The sequence below is a fragment of the Drosophila persimilis genome, unplaced genomic scaffold (assembly GCF_003286085.1).
Source record: "Drosophila persimilis strain 14011-0111.01,24,50 unplaced genomic scaffold, DperRS2 tig00000000-arrow-pilon, whole genome shotgun sequence".
Taxonomy (NCBI): domain Eukaryota; kingdom Metazoa; phylum Arthropoda; class Insecta; order Diptera; family Drosophilidae; genus Drosophila; species Drosophila persimilis.
In genome coordinates, this window is record NW_020825288.1 from 10,918,786 (window position 1) to 10,939,127 (window position 20,342).

The following is a 20,342-nucleotide window of genomic DNA, read 5'->3' on the forward strand; positions in this document are numbered from 1 at the left end:
CGATCTTTGAAGTTATCGTTCCTCCCGTTTTGTTTTTGTGCAGTGTCTTTTTTATTTTGCTTTATTGCAAATGAAACGTAATGAAAGCCAAATGAAGTTCCAATACCCAGAAACTAAACCCTATGAAATGTAAAAATAGTATTGTTATGCATTTGGAATGCCTGGCACGACTCGGCGCCGCAGGCCATTCCCCGGAAATCAATGTAATGCCAGGTGGGAAAAACCTATTGGGAGCTGCAGAGCTGCTGATACCAGCGCTTGCTCTCGCGGCAGCGGGGATTCGTGCACATGGGGCAGCGCATCAGAAACTTGGGATTGACGGCCTGCTGGGACTTCAGGTGATCCGCCACAATGTTGCTGAGGGCATCGATGAACAGCGGATGGTCGTTGGGGGCGGCGGCACGGCGTATCTCCTCCACGCCCACCTCCTTGGCCAACTCGTCGCAGTACTCGATGTCCAGCTCGTGCAGGGTTTCGATATGCTCGTTGACAAAGGCAATGGGCACGAGTATAAAGTTCTTCAAGCCTTGCTTGACATACCCCTGCAAAAGAGAAAGCAATAATATTCGTAGTGGTTGATTGGTACGACAGAACCCACCTTGATTGCATCATCTGTGGCCGGGGCAAGCCAGGGCAGTGGTCCCACTTTGGACTGCCAGGCGAGGCTGTAGGGATTGGTCTGGCCCAGCTCCTGCATGACCATGTGCACGCTAGCCCCGATCTCAGAGGGATAGGGATCGCCCCTGCTGACCGCCTTCAGAGGCAGGGAATGGGCAGTGAAAAGTATGACCACATCGTTCCTCTTGGTCGGCACGAATTTGGCCAGTTCATCGCGAATGCGCTGGGCAAAGGTCTTTATGAGCAGCGGGTGTGTGCCCCAGCGGTCGATGATGCTCCACTTGATGTTGGCGGGCAAATCACTGGCAAAGAAGGGGTGTTTATCTTGGTTATATCGCCCTGCTCCGAAAGGGTTTCGCTACTCACTTGCTGCGGTAGTGGGTGAAAATGGAATTGAAGCTGGAGCCGGATGTGGCGCAGCTGTATTGTGGATACTGCGAGAAGAGCACCACCCTCTCTGGCTTGTCGCTGGAACATGACAAAATGTAATCCCAAGAAAACGCATACTTTCTCTTATGTAAACCACCTCTCGATCTGTGCCAGGGTGTTCTCTGTCAGGGGATTGACGTAGCGGAAGCCCACGTAGTGCTTGTGGGGGGCGGTCGTCGGTGACAGCTTGTCGAGCTGCTCACACATCAGCTGGCCTTGCAGCTCCGTCCACTTGAGTATGGGCGATCCACCGCCAATCTCTTTGTACTTTTTTTGCACCTCCGGCGTTCGCCGCTGGGCAATCCAGGGACCTAGCCTGCTCTGCACCGGCAGCTGGATCATGTCCCGGTCAGTCATGATTCTCAGTAGGTAGTCGTGCACCTGGTCGGTGCTCTGTGGTCCGCCCATATTGAGCATGAGGACCGCGGTCTTAGCCGGCTGCCCGCTGAACTGTCTTGCCCTCGCTGCCAAGTTAACGCCATTGGCTGCAAAAGGAATAGATCAGAGACTGTCTGATCCTTAATTGCATCTACTCACTGGTCAGCCTGCACAAGTTTCTGTTATGCAAAAACATCCTTTTTTTACTTCTAAAATATTGCACTTGAATGACAGCCGGAAAAGAGAGAAAAAACTCTTGTTCTCTTGGTTATTTTTGTGTTTACATTTGCTCAAATTACTACATGGCTACAACACGGCTACTGCACATTTGCTACATAATGGAAGAAAAAAGCGGGTGTGGACAACAAGCAACACGGCACAGAAAATGCAACTCATGCAAGGCTGAATCCACCCCATTTGCCCAATACACCTTGAAGGCAAAAAGTCAGCAATATATCGTCTCTTTCTGAAAAAATACCTAACAAATATCGATGAAAATCGGAACTTAACCCACTTGACCCGCCTCTATTTAAACAGGTGAACAGTAATCAGATCAGCAAAATTTTCCATCGATTCAAGTGCCGTATATTTGGCTCGGGGCAGTGTTTGACCAGGTGAGCATGCCCTACGATTACACTTTTAAGTGTATTTTTTTTACAAATAAAATCAATACAAATTTTACTTTTCAAAGCAAGCAGAAATGTACTTTTCGTGAGCGCTGTGGCTCTAGATGACTACAATGTACGGATAAAGCACAGAAATATTGGATAAATCTGGTCTTGCGGAACCGAAATGCAAACATGTTTCTTATAATCTGTATAATCTGAAATCTGAAATTTTGATTTGTGTGCTTTGGAGACCATAGTAGTTGATAGAGACGAACATTTTTTTACCTGTGCAAAAACTTGAGATATAGCCTGGGAATTTAAGTACCATAATACTCTTATTTGGAAACATGTTAATGCTTTTCACAGAATCTTATTGTTATTTTCATATGGTTGATACTCCAGTTGAAGTTTTTCACACCTAGCAACATAATTGCATTTTCAATACATACGAAAACCAGTTTGGTATTTAAATTTCACTTTTCATTAGACTTGGTTTGTGGCCAGGTTAAAATATGTCCGAAACTGTATAAAACGATTGCGCGATAATAGTTTCTCGGAATGTTTTTTTTAACAGGTGAAATTTTTTGGGCAGCCCACAAAAAAATATGCTGCATTAAAATTTGTACTCTTTACATCACAAACAAATTATTACGATATCTTTCACCACTTTGGCGATACAATTTTTCAATTTTTATAGTTTTCATGGGTTTTGAAATCAATGGGTCAATGGGTCCTCAATGGGTTAATTCGATTAAAATTGTCGGATATTTATTTTGCTCATCAAAAAGCCTGTTGATATTTTCATCGTTTCCATACGAATATCATATTCGATCGACTTACGAATATTTCGTTTTCGTTTGGGTTCTTATAATTCGATTGGATTATATTCCATAAATATTATATTATATTATATGACTTAGTTATTGATAAAAAAATTTATGTTTAAAAAAGTATCTTAACCTAGAAAAAAAAATGTAACTTAAGTGATGAAAAAAAAGGTTTTTTTTTTTTTTTTTAGGGTCAACAGCCGCACTTGGGGCAAAGCATTACAATATTTTACCATTTGTTGATACATGATAAAAAAAAAATAAAAAAAAATGTATCCCACATCTCCTCGAACAGTGAGTGCGCTAGCGGCAGAATTCCATTAGCAAGGAGGAGCCACTACTGACCAGCTCGTCAATATAATCGCGTGCTTGAAACCACTTTGACGTACACTCCTTTTGATGGCAGGTGGAGCTGCCTAAGGCACCACTAGAGAAGGTCACATCACATACGCATAGTCCGGAATCTGGCTGTGGTAATCGTTATCCGTAATCCGGATACGCAGAAGGCCAACTGTGGCGGGATCAATCGGTACGTTGTCTTGGAAGATGTTGAAACCTGAAAGACAACGAATCTGAGGGTTAAAAGATGATCGAATTGAACGTAAACGATCATAATCTTACATTGATAGTCCCCATGCTCGTTCTTAACGAGAACCAAAGGATGTAGGGATTGTTCCATATTGCTAACGGGCACTAAAACTAAACCGCCTTGGGGACCATCGAACGCTGGTGCAGAAACGCCAGTATTTTTTACATTTACATTCTTTGTTGGTGTTGCGTTTGTTGGTGCTGGCTTCTTCTCGCTCTGGAGATTGGGGAGTGATGGGGGCGCCAAGTTTTCCAATTCGTCTTCATCATCGGAATCAAGTAAATCCGTCTTATGCGGATTGTGACAACCAAAGCAGCGACAGTTTCTGCATGAGTTGCCAGACACGTAGCAGCGACAGCGATTATTGCGACAGGTAGTTTTGGGGTTAGCCAGCACTCCAGAGGTTCCGCAGCGGCATTTGTGCTTAAATGGATCTTCCTTTGTCATTCCCGCATTCCTACGAGGAGATCCCGTAGTAGCACTGATTTTGATGGTTTTTTGAGGTGTCTCCTGCACGCAGGAGATGATGCTGGGCTTTGAATTGACAGGATTCATTTGCGTGTCTTTCTTCTTGTCCTTGATGGTGGATGATATATACTTCTGGCTGGAATTCAGGTGTTGTACCTCTGAGGAGCTCTCTTCATATGACTGCTTCGGGCTGGTATTCTGGTCATGGAAGGGAGTGGATGTAGCCGTGGGTATGAAATAAGTCATGGCATAGTCAGTATTCATAGTGTTGGGGAATGTGGACATGGAGATTGCATCGGGGAGATCTACCTGCTCCAGTTCGGCCCAGCTGTGGTCCGTGTAGCCGGCTTTAGTGCTTAGGAAACCTTCGTTCACAATAAATGACGTCTGGGCGGCCGTCAGACCCGTGCCAGACCCTGTTGACATTTGGAGCAGCGGATGGGAAGCCTCCAGTTCAATGTCGGACAACTGCTCGAAGAGGTTATGCCCGTACGGCAGCTCGGCAGTTTTGGCCACCGTGGTGGGCGGCGTCCCCGCGGGACAAGATATGGGAAGTGTCGGAAATGTGACCTGATGAGCTCCTCCGTTGTATTGGGTGTATATTATTTACAATCCCTTTATATTAATAATGGGCGGTCAATTGCACAGCAACTTGTCGATTTTGCCTCCAGCAACACGTGATAATTTCCCAACTATCTATTCGATTTTCTACAGAAGGCGTTGCTTGCCGTTTAACTTGTCTGCTGCCGTATCCTTCAAACTAATATTCACGTGCCAAAATGTAAAAAAAAGGGTTTAAATATAAGTTTACAAAAATTGAAGAAAACAAATTTACCCATCAAAAAAACCGCACGAAGCTACGCACAACTACAGATGCAAATAAAACAAAAAACTCGCAACCAATATATATCTCTCGCTCTAATTGCATGATGTTCCCGACTATCCCATCACTAAAAACCAGTGCCCATCACTGAAAGTTGCGTGCCGCTATTTGCGCCATCTGGTTTTTGCGTGGCTGGCGTCAAAATGAAAAAAAAAAATATAATTTGCAATTAGGATCAACGCATAGTCGAATGGCAGAACAAGTAAAGCATCTGGATGATCCTGATAAATCGGAGAACGACAGAAAGCATTTAAAAGGCCCAACAACGTCTCCTGTGCCCTGATGGCCGTACACGGTCCAATCTCCGATCCGTCTTCCGATGGTCTTCATGGGCATCAAACCGGATTCGGAGATGAACGGTTTTTTTTGCGAACGTGAAAAAACACTGCAGCCAAGGCTCCTCGGCAATATTTAGCGAGGACACACTGTTCTTCTTTATTTGGCCCGATCAACACATAAAGTCGAGTTAGGACTACTTAACATTCGCTGGGAAGGATTCGTTGATTTTGCGGGAGACCATGGAATGTGGACGCGTTTTCGCTTCCTTGGAATTTCAGCAGGTGGCGAAAAAAGATGAGCAGCGTCGCTACCAGCTGCGTCAGAGTGCGAAGAAGCAAGCCTTCTACCTATCATTTTTATTTCCAATTGACAACTCTTTCTTGATTCTTATCGCATTCCATCTGTTTCTCCTACAGTACGTTTGTAAGTTTCATTGGTGAAGTTCCATTTGGACGAGGAACTGCTACTCGCTGAACGTGCCAACCTAAAGTGCCACTTCCGTGCTAGCGAAAATGGTCTGCGTCTACAAGTACAAGTCCCTTAATGAATTATTTGATATGATCTTCAGTACCCCGCATTTCTTCTATCGCGAGGACTCGGCGACGAGGCGGTAAGCCGTGTCTGCGTTGATACCGGCATTGGCGGTTTCTACCTTGTGGGGAAGTTGAAGGCGCCGGAAGACAGGGCCGAATCTATAAAGGGAGACATCGAGGCGATTAGCTACAAGGCTTGGAAGATTATCGAGCTAATGGATAACAAGTTAAACGATTCTATGAGAGACGCTCTAAACAAAGCGGTTATAATTGGCTTCCTGGACGCCACAGACGGCATTAATTTACGCAAACCGTCGGCTCAGTTCATTGGGCATCGGGCAAAAGATACAAAACATTGTACGGCGGTGACGCCACGTCTTTTTCCATCACAGAATCTGGATTTTCATACACTCCTGACCGCAGACAAGGGATGCTCGTCGATGAATGAATTTTAAGTATAATTGAATACTAATAATAAAGCTATAAGTTTCAACACAAGAATTTTTTTGAGAATCAACAGAACATAATCGGGGTCGAATGAATTTCTAATTTTAATTGAATAAGCGAAATAAATGTCCTCTAAAAATTGTATTCATACAACATATGAATATGGGATATCTCCAAAAAATCAACCGCAATTTTCGCAGTTTGTGCTACATTTGCTACATTGCTACATCAAAAATCAAAAATAACGATGGCTTCGATTTGCTAAACCAGGGATGTGAAAATTCGCTTCCTTTGCAACACTGAGAGACAGTATTGGGTGGCGTGTGCAAGCCCCAACAGCAGTGCATTTCACTCTCATAGTGCTAGTCGTTCTTCAATCCAGCGTTTAAAACCCCTCAGAGCAATATAAACTAAAGCCATATGATACAGTATCATAGAGCAAAGACGCTCGATTTCCGGCCTGAGCAATAAAAAACAAAAGTTTGGTGTGTGTAGTGTACAGAAATAGCTAAGAACTGCGGGGAAAACGCGGCGCAGCAAAGTGGAAAAAAGCATAGAGAAAGGAGAGAGAGAGAGAGAGAGAGAGAGAGAGAGAGAGAGAGAGGGAGAGCGAGTGATAGATAGGGCTGGTTGCTCCGGTGCGGTGGTGGTTATGGTGGGTCCGTGTGTTATCGCCGTTCGCCCCGAAGCATTGACTTGCTCCAAATTTACGGCGCAGGCGCAGAACCGCACATAAAACCTCTCTCTCTGCTCGCGCTCTCTGCGTGTGGTATCAGTGGGCAAGTGGGAACGGGAGCCCCTCCAAACAGGATATTTTATTATACTGAAATTCATACTGAAACCCATACGCATACACACACCCACACACGCACGGAGTAACGTAGGAGTAGAGCGCAGGAAATTCGCATTTTCAGGCCAGAAGCACTCGGTGTGTAGTAAAGCGCGCTCCACAAGCAAAAGCTTCGCATTGCCATTCGGACGCATTCCGTTGCTTGCTCGCTGCTGCATCCATCACACTTACACAAACACAAACACCCTTGTGCATACACTCTCTCACACTCACACACGTGCAAAAATCAATTAAAAGCAAAGAGGAATATACAAGAGATAACAGAAAAAAATAGAGATAAAATAAAAGTTTGAGAGTTGAATTTTTTCGTGGACAAAAAAACCGCTCGCCAGCGAACATGTCGAAATTAACTGTGAAATGTGCAAAAGCTCACAAGTTACGCAAAAAATGCCGCAGCAAAAACGTCGCAGTCGCAGTCGCCGCAGCAGTCGCAATCGCAGCAGCACCAGTGGAGAGAAAAATGTGAAACGGGCAACGAGAAACGAGAAACGAGCAACGAACAGCATCATCAGCAGCAGAAGCAGGGAGAAGAGTGCAGCAGCGTACAGAGTATGCCCAAAAGTGCAAGGATGCATCGTCGTGCCATTGACCACCGAACCAGCAATTCGTCTCTAACACTAAATCCAGCAGCGCCTACAACATATACTAAATCCACGTAGCCCAGGCCTCGTCGCATCCACCCCACATTGTCACTGTCGGACGGACAAACGGACGAACGTTGTGCCGGAAGCGCTGCACCAGCAGCACTAGAATCAGCGGAAATTAAAACAAATCGAAGTCGAAATCGAAATAAAAAGCACTCACACAGAGAGAGGCAGACAAGAGACAACGGTAAGGAGAGAGACAGAGAGATAGAGAGGGAGAGAGAGAGAGCAAAAAGAGTAACGGAGTGTATTCTACGTTGCATCAGATTTACAACACGGCACATTTACTACCGGTTACTGCAGCTGGCTCCGGTTCCGGCTACTGCTCTCAGCCCTCCCCCTTCCACTACCATTACGGGTGCATCCACCTCCTTTCGCTCCTTTTGGCTGGTGCTGATGATGATGATGATGATGTTGTTTGCAATTTGTGATTTCATGTTTTCATAACTCGGCCAACCGTTGGCACGGATTAGACAAAACGTCGAGCGTCGGGCATCAAGCGTCAGCAGCCTTCAGGACAGGCTTCCTGTACCAAAGTGCAGGTGAGTGGGCACGCGGGTACGGGTCCGGGTATGGGTACGGGCACGGGCACGGGCACGGGCACGGCTATGATGGGATAAATCCTTTAAGTCGCAAACTATTCAGGGCGGAAAGCTCCTGCGATGTGGAATGACAGTTGATTGTGTCGAGTGGCCGTTGGCTGTTAGATATTCACTGTAAATGAAAAGCGTAACCCGGATCAATGCAAATGTCATTGGTGCTAAGGGTTACCCTTCAATATAAGGATTTGACAATAGGATTGAAACAGGACCGGGTGTCCACGTATAGCTGTAAATAGTATACGAGCTGTAAGAGATTCTGCGGTGATGGCTTTAGTAAAATACCCATAAAAGAGATTCCTTTAAAAAAAAAACTAAAGTCAAGTAGATTTATATATTGAAATTCTTCGTTCAAAGTCAAAGAAATATTTGTAGCACTCCCCATTTAGATTAAATTTCTGAAGATGTAATTTCCACTTATACTTCTTCTTCTGGGTTGAAGTCCTTTATTACATTTGCCTCCGGAAGTTTAAATTATTTTATTTTTTAATTAAGAAAGGAATTTCTTCACAAACCAAAGCCCCCCACTCCCCCGCAATCATAACAGAACATTTCATCAAAACAATGGGAGAGCCAAAAAGAGAGAAGTCTTATATGTGGCTGTTACTCGCCCAGCATCAAAGTCTTTACAGTTCTACCCCCAGGCACCCAGACCTAAAGGCCAGAGAAAAAAAAAACAAAATGAAAAATAAAGCACAAAAAGGGAAAAAGTATGACGGGGGGAGGAGGGAAGATACGAAAAGCAAAACATTAACCGCGACATTAACAATCAGAAATGTTACTTTTTTTTTTCTTTTTTTTTTGCCACATTCCACCACCACATCCCCCAGGACCCCCAAACTACCCTCAGAGTTAAGAGCTTTGCTCCAATTTTACAGGCAAACAGAGGAGAAAAATTCGCGTGGGGTTCCAAAACACACAAAATGTTGAGGGAAAAATAGAAGGAAATTCAGTGAAAAAACCTAGTAAAATAGCTATGGTGCTATAAATGCAGCAAAATGGTTGCAAAATAGAGAAATAAATAATAGCTATAGCGGAAGCCGAAAAGTGAGAAAACGTCATATTTTCTATGTTATAAGCCCTTGGATTACTCATGGTTTCTCTTGGGAAAGCACGACCTACTGCTTGGAAGATTGTAAATCGTTTTAGAGATCATTTTAGATAGTTGGCGTTGCAACAGCTGAAAGAAGTAAGAAAGCTGACGCTTCTAGAAGTTGGAGAACATATTTATAACTACTACACTGTCTCCAAGAAAATTATTGTTACCAATAGCTGCGCCCTCAGAATTCTCTGCCAGCATCTCTGCTTTAATCCAAAAAGTTGTAGCTAGAAGTAAGCTGTCAGGGGCGTCTTCAGAATGGCAATAAATACTCGTATGTGCTTCAAATTATGAACAGAATATAATGGAAAAAGAACATGTACTCATGATTAAAATGATTAAAAAACCCCCTACTAAATACTAAATTTTTCCAAAATTGCCATGCAACTCGTTTGTTATGTTAAATAATATTCTGCTTTGCTTTAATAATATAATTAGAGAGAAAGGCAGAGAGAGGATGTCTCTGTCCTGTGCACGTGGTGCTATCGTCAACAGTATCCCATTGAAGTGTGCACCGTAATTCCATCCTTTGAATCTGCATTCCCTAATTAGATAAAACCCTCCCCTTCGCACACTGGGGAAAGCGGTTTTCCTGGTCGGTTTCCATGGTTTTGTACATATTTTTGGTAGTTCAACGCGACTCTGACTCTCTGCCCAGTGGCGAGTGCACTGTCGCCTGGTGACAGAACAGCGTGCCAGATTAGGACTTGAAAGCGGCAACAAATGCCACATGCGGCGCCATGAATGCATGTGCTTCAGTGTGTGTGTGTGTGTGTGTGTGTGTGTCTGGAAATCCATAGAGGGGGAGTGCCGCTCAGTCTCCACCCTTGTGACAGTCGTCGCTGTTGCTGGTGGTGGTTCGGTCTCGGTCTCGGTCTCGTCCTCGTCTTTTGGGTGGTGCCACTACATGCCAGTTAATGTCTGCGCCAAAGGGGCTGGCAGCACGAAATGGAGATAAACTTGAACGCAGCAATAACAATATCAAAAAATGCGATGGGGTTAGGATTGGGTCCGAAAAAAAAAAACAGAAAACAGAAAAAAAGAGCAATCGATAAATCCGCTATGCTTTCTCTACACTGGATCCCCTCTTCAACGCTGCAATGCCGGCGGGGGGTGCAGTTTACACTGGGAAACAAAGGGGAGTAAAGTGAAAATATATTGACCGAAAACGTAGGCATAGCACAAGTAAAGAATTCACCGAAAAGAGAGAGAGAGAAAACTAAGATTCCTATCAGTCGTTATAGGTTGCATTGATCGACATCATTAAAAGCACAAAAAAAGTACACTCAGCGAAAAATGGCATACTTAATACGAAAAAACACAAACATATTTAAATTAAATATTCAGTTTTTAGTAAAATTAAAAGGAATGCACCTTGACTTGAACATAAATGTGTTAAAAAAGTATTTTTAATATGTTCCACATTTAATTAAAATATTAAAAACATTAAAATAAATGTAAAATATTAAATCTGGTAGAAAATATATTTTATTGTTATTAATTTAATTTAAATATAAAATTTGCTTTAAATATAAAATACATTTCAATCAAATATTTTCATAATAATTTCAAAATGTAATTGAACGAGGGGGAACGTTGTGAGTTGCTGCGGACACCGCAACTCTACGGTTATACCCGATACTAAGTCAGTATGGCTCTCCTCCGGCAGACGCCGCTAATATTAAACGACACGACAAAGAGTGCGTGCGAGAGAGACAGAAAATCAGTCTGAGCGTGACGTCGGGCGCTGCGTAGCCAGTGCAAATTGATTTGCTCCTTTTGGCTATGAAAATGATCTGATCTGATCCAGATTCAGCAACCTGATAGATATGGTTATTATCTATGATTCTGCGTTTTTAGTTTTCTCAAATCTGCAATATTGTGGATGCAACAGATTTTCGTCCTTTGTGGGGGCGGATGGGGGTGGGGCGAAATTCTGAGATATACGTTTTATAGTGACATCTTAAAGGAGTGTGTGTACCAAATTTGGTTACTCTAGCCTTAATAGTCTCTGAGATTTGTGGTTGCCTCAGATTTTCGTCCTTTGCGGGGGCGGAAGGGGGTGTGGCGAAATTTGGACAGGAAACGGTCAAGGTCCGATATCACAGGAGTGTGGATACCAAATTTGGTTGCTCTGGCTTTTATAGGTTCTGAGATCCTTGAACTCATATTTTGCAATTGGCAAAACCGACCATGAAACCTGTGTGTTAGAGTGAGACAGAGCGAGAAAGAGTGAAATTGTTTTCGTGATTCTGGCTGTAATAATTATACGATCTGGTTCAGATTTTGCACTCTAGAAGATATAGTCATCTTCTACGATTCTGCGTTTTTAGTTTTCTCGTATCGTCAAAATTGTGGATGCCACAGATTTTCGCCCTTTGTGGGGGCGGAAGTGGGCGGGGCAAAGTTTTGAAATATTTTTGGAGCAGTGACATATCACAGAAGTCTGGATCCAAAACATCGTTGCTCTAGCTCTTATAGTCTTTGAGCATTAGGCGCTGAAGGGGACGGACAGACGGACAGACGGACAGACGGACAGACGGACGGACGGACAGACGGACAGACAGACATGGCTCAATCGACTCGGCTATTGATGCTGATCAAGAATATATATACTTAATGGGGTCGGAAACGATTCCTTCTGGACGTTACACACATCCACTTTTACCACAAATCTAATATACCCCAATACTCATTTTGAGTATCGGGTATAATAATTGAAAAAACTTTTTTTTTTCACAATTTTCAATCTGGAATTAAATCTTTTTTTTATTGATCAGTTCCTTTTTTAAATCGAAGTATAAATATAACAATTACAGGGCTTGTTTTTGTCTGGGTGTACTGAATAGTTGTATATATAAGAAATTTAGTTATTGAAAATCTAGTTACTGGATTGGAGAAATTAAAAATATTCCGTATAGCTGTCAGAATTTCTATGTGCAAGCTCGTAACGAAAGATACATATATGATGGGGTTTAAATGAGTGATTGTTTTTAACACATAGTTTTCCATATACTTGGTTGCACTCCATTCTATCCCTAGCATTTCTCCTAGGATTGCCACAGGTTGACCCCATTAAATCTTACAAAATAGGGAATGTACACAGAAAAATTTCACAGCCCACTGTTTACAATACCTCAAAATAAACAGCCAAACTAAACATTTGGAGATCATTTACCACAGAAATAGCTTGGTCTGTTGAGTGGTTTTTCTGCTTATAGCTATTTCTATTTTTATGTTCAACCATTAATTAATTCCATTCCCATGTTTCTTTCAGTGCGAATTATATACGCAGGAAAAAACTCCCATTTCTCGGAGCATTTTTGCTGAGTTTTGCGAATATTTGTTCTGTTTTTTATTATTTGATAAATGATTTGCAATTTCTGTTGCCCGAGGGCGGTACAGGCGGGGGCGGTTTTCGTGGAGGTTTGTCACTCATTTAGGCACACACACACACACAGATACCCGTATCCATATCCATACTTACAACGTTTGCTGCCAGAATTTATGATGTCATTATAATAAATTTTATGCGTGCCTAGACAACATTCCATTCCATTTCCCAGCGACTGCCACTGCGGCGACTGCCAGCGTTGTTCTTGTAATTGTTGTTGCTGCTCTGTTGCTTTGCCGCCTTCTAAATGTTGTAATTGCCGTTGCTGTTGCTGTTGCTGTTGTAGCAGTCCTTCCATCTGAATGTTGTTGCTGTTGTTGTTATTGCGTCTGTTTCATCAACACCCTTGCAACATATTTTTCTTGCTTGACTGCTGTACTTTGTCGCTGCTGTTGCCTAGGACACAAAGTATCTTGTATCTGCATGTTCTTCTGCTCTGCTCCCTTTGCAATAGAAGTTATGAATAGGAATTCTTCTTCTCGGTTGCACGACCAGGACAATCGCATTGAAGGCCCGGAGATGCTGCTGGCTGCCAAGGAAATCAGTTGTCGGGGCAGCAGCTGGACCCCCACGGCCCCCCCGCTCACATATGCATGGCATTCTTCTTTGTACATTTGAATGTCCTGGGCACGATTGTAACATTTTTCATTGCAATTACGGAGTAGCGGCAGTGGGGGAGTGGCTGGGCTCGTGCAGGCCAGACAAAGTGTTTTATGGCAACAAAATCTCGGTTGGAGCTGTGGGCAAAGTGCCAGCCAGAGCCATGCCCCGACTGCATACGTGCTCGCCATGACGATGACGCGACGGTCTCCAACGCGACATCATCAGGATGGCATGTACACTATGCCATGCGGTTCGCCCTGTCCATATGCCTGGTGGCCACTTAATTAAAAAATTCTTTGCCGTTGATTTTCTATTTCTCTGCGGCTGCATGCTCAGCATTGTATTGACCATACGATGGAGTCCCTCCCTTCTAGATGTTCAGTCAGTTTTGTTCCCCTGAGGGATCTGCGGCGCTAATAACTTTAATTCCAAAGAGCAGACAAGTCTGCTGCTGGGAAACATCTATTCCATCTAGTTGGAGTTGTGGTTGGAGTTGGAGCTGTGCAAGTGCAAGGGGCCATTGGGGTTTATCTAAACAGTTGCACAAGTTCTCAGCAACTGCACAGAAGCCTTCCTTCTCGTGTCGTGTAAACAATTCTCTTCCGTTCTGTCTGGCTCTGGATCTGGGTCTCGGTCTGGGGCTGCGGAAGAGCAACAGTCCCAACAGCAGCAGCAGCAAATAGTTTTTAATTAAAAATTATATCAACATTCATTAGGAGCACAGGGCAGCCCTAGCGCTTTGTTTTCTCCGAATGGAGTATGGAGTATGGAGAAAAGACATTAGCAAAAGCATCTAAAAGTGTTAACTTATTGTTTATTGTGCAAGTGCAATGAAAATCCATTTTTATCTATTCTGGAAAACATTTTCCATTACCTTGCACAAGAGAACTTAAAGAGGCTTGCTTTCAAACAGCATAAAAGATGGTTTTGGTCTGAAAGCAGAGCAAGCAGCTGGGTCAGGGGGCAGGAGGCAGGGGGCAGGGGGCTTTGAAGCGAAGTTAAGTTGCGGAAACCAGGCCAACACAATTAGCCATAAAGGCCAGTCAGCCGCTAGCTGCCTGCTGGGGTCCTAGGCTCCTTCATTTGCATAAATATCTGTGTGTGTTTGTGAGTGTGTGACAGGCTGGCAAGGCCCAGCCAGCACTCGCCTACATGGAATTTCGATTCGAGGCAATGACAAGTGCTGAAATGTATTGCATATTTTTTAGGGCTGCCCAACAGTCAGCAAAGTGTCAGCAGAAGGCAGGCGACCCATTTATGTCCTCTATTTTATATACCCTTTCCAGAGGCAATGATAATTTGGCACATCATTTTGCAGTGCACCAGAGGCCAGAGGAGTGCAAAGGCTATAAAACATATACATATGTATGTGTATGTTTTCCCTAAGTTGAGAGATATTTATGGGGATATCACTCTGAAGACTTCTTCCAGTGAGACTTTTAGAACTTTGGTATGCCAAGATCTGGAAATAATGTTTTTTTTTATTTATTTATTTTGGACAACCCTTTCTGTTCCATTTTCCCCTGTTTGCCCATCACCCATACCCCGTGCTCCGTTGGATATCTGTCTGCTTAACGAAGAACATTTTATTTGGCCATAGACGACGGACGGACAGGGCTAAGGAGCAGGGCAAACATTGCATTATCAGCGCCATAAAATCAAACGCAGACAGTTACTCGATATATGCATAATACAGGCACAAGTGTGTGCGTGTGCATGTGTGTGGGTGTGTGTGTGTGTGTGGAGAGAACTGTCCAACTCCTCGAGTGCCGCCTTGTCAGGCAAATGCATATGACACATGTCAGAGCAGGTGGAGCCGGTGGAGCCGGAGAGACGCAGAGTGGGAGAGCCCGAGGCTCGCGAAGTGTAAAGCTTCATTAAGTTAAACACGCACACGATGCCTGTCACAAAGTGTATCTGTGTGTGTGCGCTGTCTGTCTTTCTGTCTGGCTGGCTGTGCGTGTGCGAGTGTGCGTCAAGTGACAGTAAATACTTGCTGATGTGTTTGGGGGCCCAAGCTTTTGACAGTTTTTAACTCATTATTCCCTCTCTGCTCTACCCATCTGCTTGCAGGAATCTACATCTACACGAGCAACGAATAAATTGAACTTGCATTTTTATATCAATTTTTATAAGCAACCAAATGGAACGTGTTCAGCAGCATTCATCCAATGCCATCGCCATCGCCATCGCCAAAGCCATCGCCATTTTGCCATCTTGCATCATCATCGGTTAGATAAGAGTCGGCAATTCAAAGCTCAGTTGCCACACGACCACGACCAACCCGCCCCCCACCCCTCCCCCAGCCAAGGAGAAGGGCCAACGAAAAGGAAAACAATTCCCCCATCGGATACCCACTAATAAATGCAGTGGAAGAAGAAGTTTACTCGATTGAAAGCAGCTACTGGAAATTCGCGTGTGCGAAGAATGCTTTGTTGTGGACGTAGAAAGGTGAGTGGATCGTTGAGTAATTACTATTTTCGATCTGAACTTATTTAAATTATATTACGCGGAAATCGTTCCTAATTTCCATAGGGTTTCCATAAGGTTATTTAATTTCTGCGAAATCTTTAATTGAAAACGCTTTTATTGTTATGTACTATGGGAACGATAACATTGAAGAGATTTCGAGATACATTGAAGACTATTGTCGGGTCGACTTTGGTCGATTCAAGATGATGTCAGTGGCAAAGTAATGCAAGACTGTACACAAACCATTATATTTTTTTAAATTATTTTTTTTGTTCTACAATCCTAGTGTTACAAGATATATTTAGGGCACTAATCAAACAAAATGTTTTTGAATCATATAAATATGTTAATACATTTTTTATTTAAATAATTTGGTTTTTATTTGTTGTTTCTTATTTTATTGTATTTTATTTAATTTAATTATTAGTTTAATTTTGTTATTTTGTTTGATTGGGAGCTGAAGGAAGCATATGTATGCGTTTGCTACAGTGGGCATTGCAAAGATCGAACACTAACTGAGAATTACTTTAGGCTGCACCACTAGCTATGAATTCTACATTTAATTGCTAATATCGGGCTGCAGATGTTTGATGTTTAGTATTTCGTACAAGTGGATCCATCTAATACTAGAACTGGCGGAGGCTGTTCGGAGTAAGAAGACCTTTAAACCGCGTACTAATTATACAGTGCTTAGCCCGTTTTGGATTTTCGTCAAACGATGGAAATGTGCAAATAAATCCTCTGCCTTCCTTAGTTTCATCTCCGATTAGCTAATCTGCAGCTATGCTATCATCGAGTAAAGTAAAGTAAAGTAAAGTGGAGCGTGTCAAGCTGGCTTCAATCTGTCAGTCAGTTAGTCAATTGGCTTTCGGGGGCAGCTGTACCTGCGTCCGTACTCAGGGCATCGTTTTCGTGGTTTCCATAATAAATTTACATTTTACGCCTGAATTTCAATGAAGGCTTAATTGCGAAATCTGATTTATATGCTGTTGTTGCTGTTGCTGTAGTTGCTGCTGCTGGCGGAGGAGCGTGGCTTGCGGCTGTGCCACACATGCGGCAAATGGCGGCGGTGGTAGGGGAGGGATGGTTGGATGGGGGAGTTGGAGTTGATTCACCTTGTATCTGGGCGGTGCTTACACACAAAGGACAGCGAAACATGTTGCCGCCACCTCCCCACCTCCCCACCTCCCAGACAAATTCAATTACGTGCCTCACGAGAAATGGGATCCATCTATCGGACTTTAATCATTTTTACCGCATAAATTTAATGCAATTTTGTGAAATGAACTTGCGCCATCGAATGCTGAAAGAGTAATTGGGCCCGAACAAAAAGGTTTAATCTGCCACATGCACCCTTCCACCTACCACCTGCCACTTGACAGCACTTAATTTGATTGAGAGCCGAGACCCTAGACCCGAGCCCGAAGCGCAGTCGAATGGATAAGAGTATTATTTGCTCATAGTTTGTGTTTACTCGATAGCTCCTCGACTACCGCCTCCATTACTTGCCCCTTCATTAGGCAGCCAACGGTGCAAGGTGTTCTAGTTTTGTGTTGCCTTAATCTTGGAAAGGTTTCCATCACTCTTTCATCACCTTTCCGAAGTTGCTTCTGTGGCGCGACTCTTCCTCGGGTGAAACTTTATGACAAAGTCCTGGCTCCTGGCGCATAAGTCCCCAAAGATGCGGAGCTTGCCAACGCATTTGGAGCGCAGCCACGCCTCGCAGCCGCCTCGCAGAACACCCTCTGGATAAACCAGCCCGCACTCTGCAGCCTCTGCTGTTTGTTTTAGTTATTGTTGTTGATTATTTTCCCTTTTGCCGCTGCGCTAAAAACTTTGACTTTGGCGCTCTCTGATGTCGCAAAGTTTAACAAATAAATTAATTTAGTTGCTGCACTGACGGCCCCGCGTTCCTCGGGGAGGAGGAGTCCCTCTCTCTCTCGCTCTCTGCCGCAGCCAAAGAATTCAATTTTCGCTGGCGGCACATTAAGCCTCGCCTGAGTGGGCCCAAAAAGCGGCAAGCGGCACTCAAGTGGGAATTGCCTGGGATTTCCATTCAATCTCAAGCTAAGAAAGGGTATCCGAAAAGCAGCGAATGCAATCCATTAACAGCAGGGACCTCCCCAGCAAAGCATATCCCAAAGGAGGGGCAAAGGACGGTATCTACAGTATTAAAAAAACAGACACTCCTTCTACTGAAGTTCAAGTGTGAATCGCTATCCTTGCCGCGGTGAAATCTCACTCAAATCGAAGGCTAAAATGTTTCGAATTAGAACTCAAGTCCTTTTCTCTCCAAAATCTTAGCGAGAAAAGAGTGTGTCCGATGTTCGTTTTTTCCGTAAGAATATTTTTTCGCCACTGCCACTGCCTCCTTGATTTAAATTGCATTTTCTTGGCGTTAAAGTTTTTCTTATAGTTTTCTGCTCCGCTCCGCTCCGCTCTGTTTGCTTTTATGGGCTGTGTGCTGCCGTTTTCTTAATCAGTTTTGTGTCAGGCCAACAGCAAATTGATTTGTTAAGCAATTTTTAATTGAAATGGAACGCTGTCGGGCAGAATGTCAAACTTTTTACCCCAATACTTGCCAGGTTCGCCTCGAGCCTGACTGCTGCTGCTCCCTTGCCTGGCACTTGAACAGCAGAAGCGGCAGGAGCAGCTCCACATGGCACCCAAAAGTTGGTCAAGTGAGACGCGTTGGCATTTCTATTGGCATACGCGACGAGACGAGTGCTGAGTGTTGACTGGCAGCCAAACAGGCAACTGAGAGCAGGTTGGGGCCGGGGGTTTGGCAAAAATCAGCATATTGAATTACCAATTGCAGGGGCGGGGCCCTGCCCCCTGAAACGTGATTGTTTTCGTGTCTGGCTGCATTCCTGCTGCAGCATCCAAGCGTGCAATTTTCAGTTGCATCATCCTTTATTTTCTGTGTGTATTTTTGTTGTTTGCTGGAATTTCAATAAATTCCGCATCGGTATCCGCGGCGGCATCCAGGATCAGGATGAGCTTCTGGGCAGTAAATTATTTTGATTTATGTGCAGCCATGCATGAGAGTGATGTGAAGTGGCGCGAATGTGAATTTTTCACCATTTAGCTGCCATTTGAAATTTAATTGAATGCCAGCCACGCAGCGCGCTTCATATGCCCCTCAAATGCCGACAGATCGAAATGCAGCAGCTCTTAAATGGTTTGCCTGATTAGTTGCCTGCCTTGATGGAAAAGTTTATGGAAAATAAATGGAAAAGTTCCGCTTTTGCGTTTTGCGTTTTGCGTTTGTGGATGCGGATGTGGGAAAGTTTTTCTCTCGCAAACAGCGGCACGTTCAGCGCCGGGAGATCCCAAGCGAGTTCCTGGGCCCACTATCCTTTCTATCTGCCGTTTCTGTGTCGAGTCGAGTGCCATTCACAAATAAATGGCGGGCATTTAGGCAGCCGCATTCCGAGGGATAGGGGGGGGGGGGGGAATCTTTTCACGACTTCCATTTTGGGCCAACAACAATTGGCAGCGCCACAGATACAGATAAACAGAAATTTAAGAGATAGAGAAAGAGAGGGAAAGAGACAGAGAAAGAGAGAGAGAGACAGAAACAGAGAGTCTTATATAGAAAATTTTGCCTCAATGCAGATAAGAATATTTCCTCAGCTGGAGCTGTAGTTGGAGCGATGCCTCTCATAGATACACAAACACACACCAGCACAGATTCACACACACACAGACACACACACGAGAAGCGGTGGAAAGTTTTGCCCAAGACAAACACTGCCACAGCATCATCTTCTGGCGTCTCTTAGCGGCTTCTGGCTTTCCCAATATTTATTTTTTCTTTGTAGTTTGCTCCAACCAGAAGGTTTTCCCTTCCGCCTTGGTGCACTTCCTCTCCGAGATCGTGCGGTGTGGTTGTTGCCCCATGATTTCAAGAAGAAGAAAAAAAGAATAAAACTATTAATTGGCAACTCTGAGGCAGCAACAAGACCGGCAGCAGGGGGCAGCAGTTGGGGCAGCGTCAGGTGAAGCCCAGATTTTTAATTGCTGCCAACGCAGCGCAAAAATGTGTGCTTTCTTTTTGGCCAAGCGCGGCACTTAATAAGCTTAATTTTTGTTGGGGGTGCATTGGCGCGGAATGTGCGGCGATAGGGCTAAGCATCCCTTTGGGGCAAGCATTGATTAACGTGGAATTGTGGCAGTCTTCCAGAAAATGGATGCCTCATTCCCATTGTAGAGCACACAGATCCGCTGCCATAGCAGTCCCTGTTGTGCTGCTTTCCTTTCTGACATGCCACAACTTTAATTATCCTGCTAAACTGTCTTTGAGAAGGTCCACGTCCACCTGCCTCTGACAGTTTCTAGAGATGAAAGATGAGAGGAGATGAAAGTGCTTGCCGCTGTGGCAAGGATAAAACTGTGGCTGTTCCCGTTCCTGTAGCAGGGGAGGCTGATAGTCATAGCAACAGATCCGAGGACTCGCCATCAATTAATCAACCACTGAGACAAAAAGATGAGCAACTTTAAGAGTTCTCCCTTTGCATACATTTCCCTGCAGATTCCAGAGTACACAATGTATGCCAGCCTGCCGAGCTACTTGTAGTTCCCAGTAGTTCCCTGAGAGCGACAGTCGGTTCAAGGACATT

At 44.1% G+C, this 20,342-nt stretch overlaps 3 protein-coding genes across 10 annotated transcripts in view; 1 reads left to right on the forward strand and 2 right to left on the reverse strand.

Moving 5' to 3' along the window:
• Window positions 1-43: 43 nt before the first annotated feature.
• Window positions 44-1,646, reverse strand: LOC6587634 (ferrochelatase, mitochondrial). Its single transcript, XM_002013213.2, has 5 exons — window positions 1,585-1,646; window positions 1,145-1,532; window positions 985-1,086; window positions 599-920; window positions 44-542 (listed from the first exon to the last, which is right to left on the reverse strand). Exons 1-5 carry the CDS (start codon window positions 1,619-1,621, stop codon window positions 225-227), a joined length of 1,167 nt encoding a protein of 388 aa, XP_002013249.1. The 5' UTR covers window positions 1,622-1,646; the 3' UTR covers window positions 44-224.
• Window positions 1,647-3,142: 1,496 nt separating this feature from the next.
• LOC6587642 (E3 ubiquitin-protein ligase msl-2) lies at window positions 3,143-4,622 on the reverse strand. Its single transcript, XM_002013214.2, has 3 exons — window positions 4,227-4,622; window positions 3,482-4,115; window positions 3,143-3,416 (listed from the first exon to the last, which is right to left on the reverse strand). Exons 1-3 carry the CDS (start codon window positions 4,341-4,343, stop codon window positions 3,298-3,300), a joined length of 870 nt encoding a protein of 289 aa, XP_002013250.2. The 5' UTR covers window positions 4,344-4,622; the 3' UTR covers window positions 3,143-3,297.
• A 2,603-nt stretch (window positions 4,623-7,225) lies between these two features.
• The window catches only part of LOC6587377 (rho GTPase-activating protein 100F), a 38,913-nt gene continuing 25,796 nt past the window's right edge, over window positions 7,226-20,342 (forward strand). For 3 of the 8 annotated variants that reach the window (XM_026995077.1, XM_026995073.1, XM_026995076.1), the window contains exons 1-2: window positions 7,231-8,095; window positions 15,322-15,699. In XM_026995077.1, the coding sequence (XP_026850878.1) occupies window positions 15,613-15,699 (87 nt within the window). In that variant the 5' untranslated portion in view covers window positions 7,231-8,095; window positions 15,322-15,612. Of the gene's footprint in view, window positions 8,096-15,321; window positions 15,700-20,342 lie in introns of all 8 variants that reach the window. The other 5 variants (XM_026995078.1, XM_026995079.1, XM_026995074.1 and 2 more) reach the window with 4 other exon arrangements.

Coding starts and splice junctions, on each gene's coding strand:
- LOC6587642 (XM_002013214.2), bottom strand. CDS start 4,343: ATGTCAACAGGGTCTGGCACGGGTCTGACGGCCGCCCAGACGTCATTT. Junction 4,116..4,226: donor GCTGGGCCGAACTGGAGCAG/GTAGATCTCCCC, acceptor TTCCATGACCAG/AATACCAGCCCGAAGCAGTC. Junction 3,417..3,481: donor CGAGCATGGGGACTATCAAT/GTAAGATTATGA, acceptor GTTGTCTTTCAG/GTTTCAACATCTTCCAAGAC.
- LOC6587634 (XM_002013213.2), bottom strand. CDS start 1,621: ATGTTTTTGCATAACAGAAACTTGTGCAGGCTGACCA. Junction 1,087..1,144: donor ACCCTGGCACAGATCGAGAG/GTGGTTTACATA, acceptor GTCATGTTCCAG/CGACAAGCCAGAGAGGGTGG. Junction 543..598: donor CCACAGATGATGCAATCAAG/GTGGGTTCTGTC, acceptor TCTCTTTTGCAG/GGGTATGTCAAGCAAGGCTT.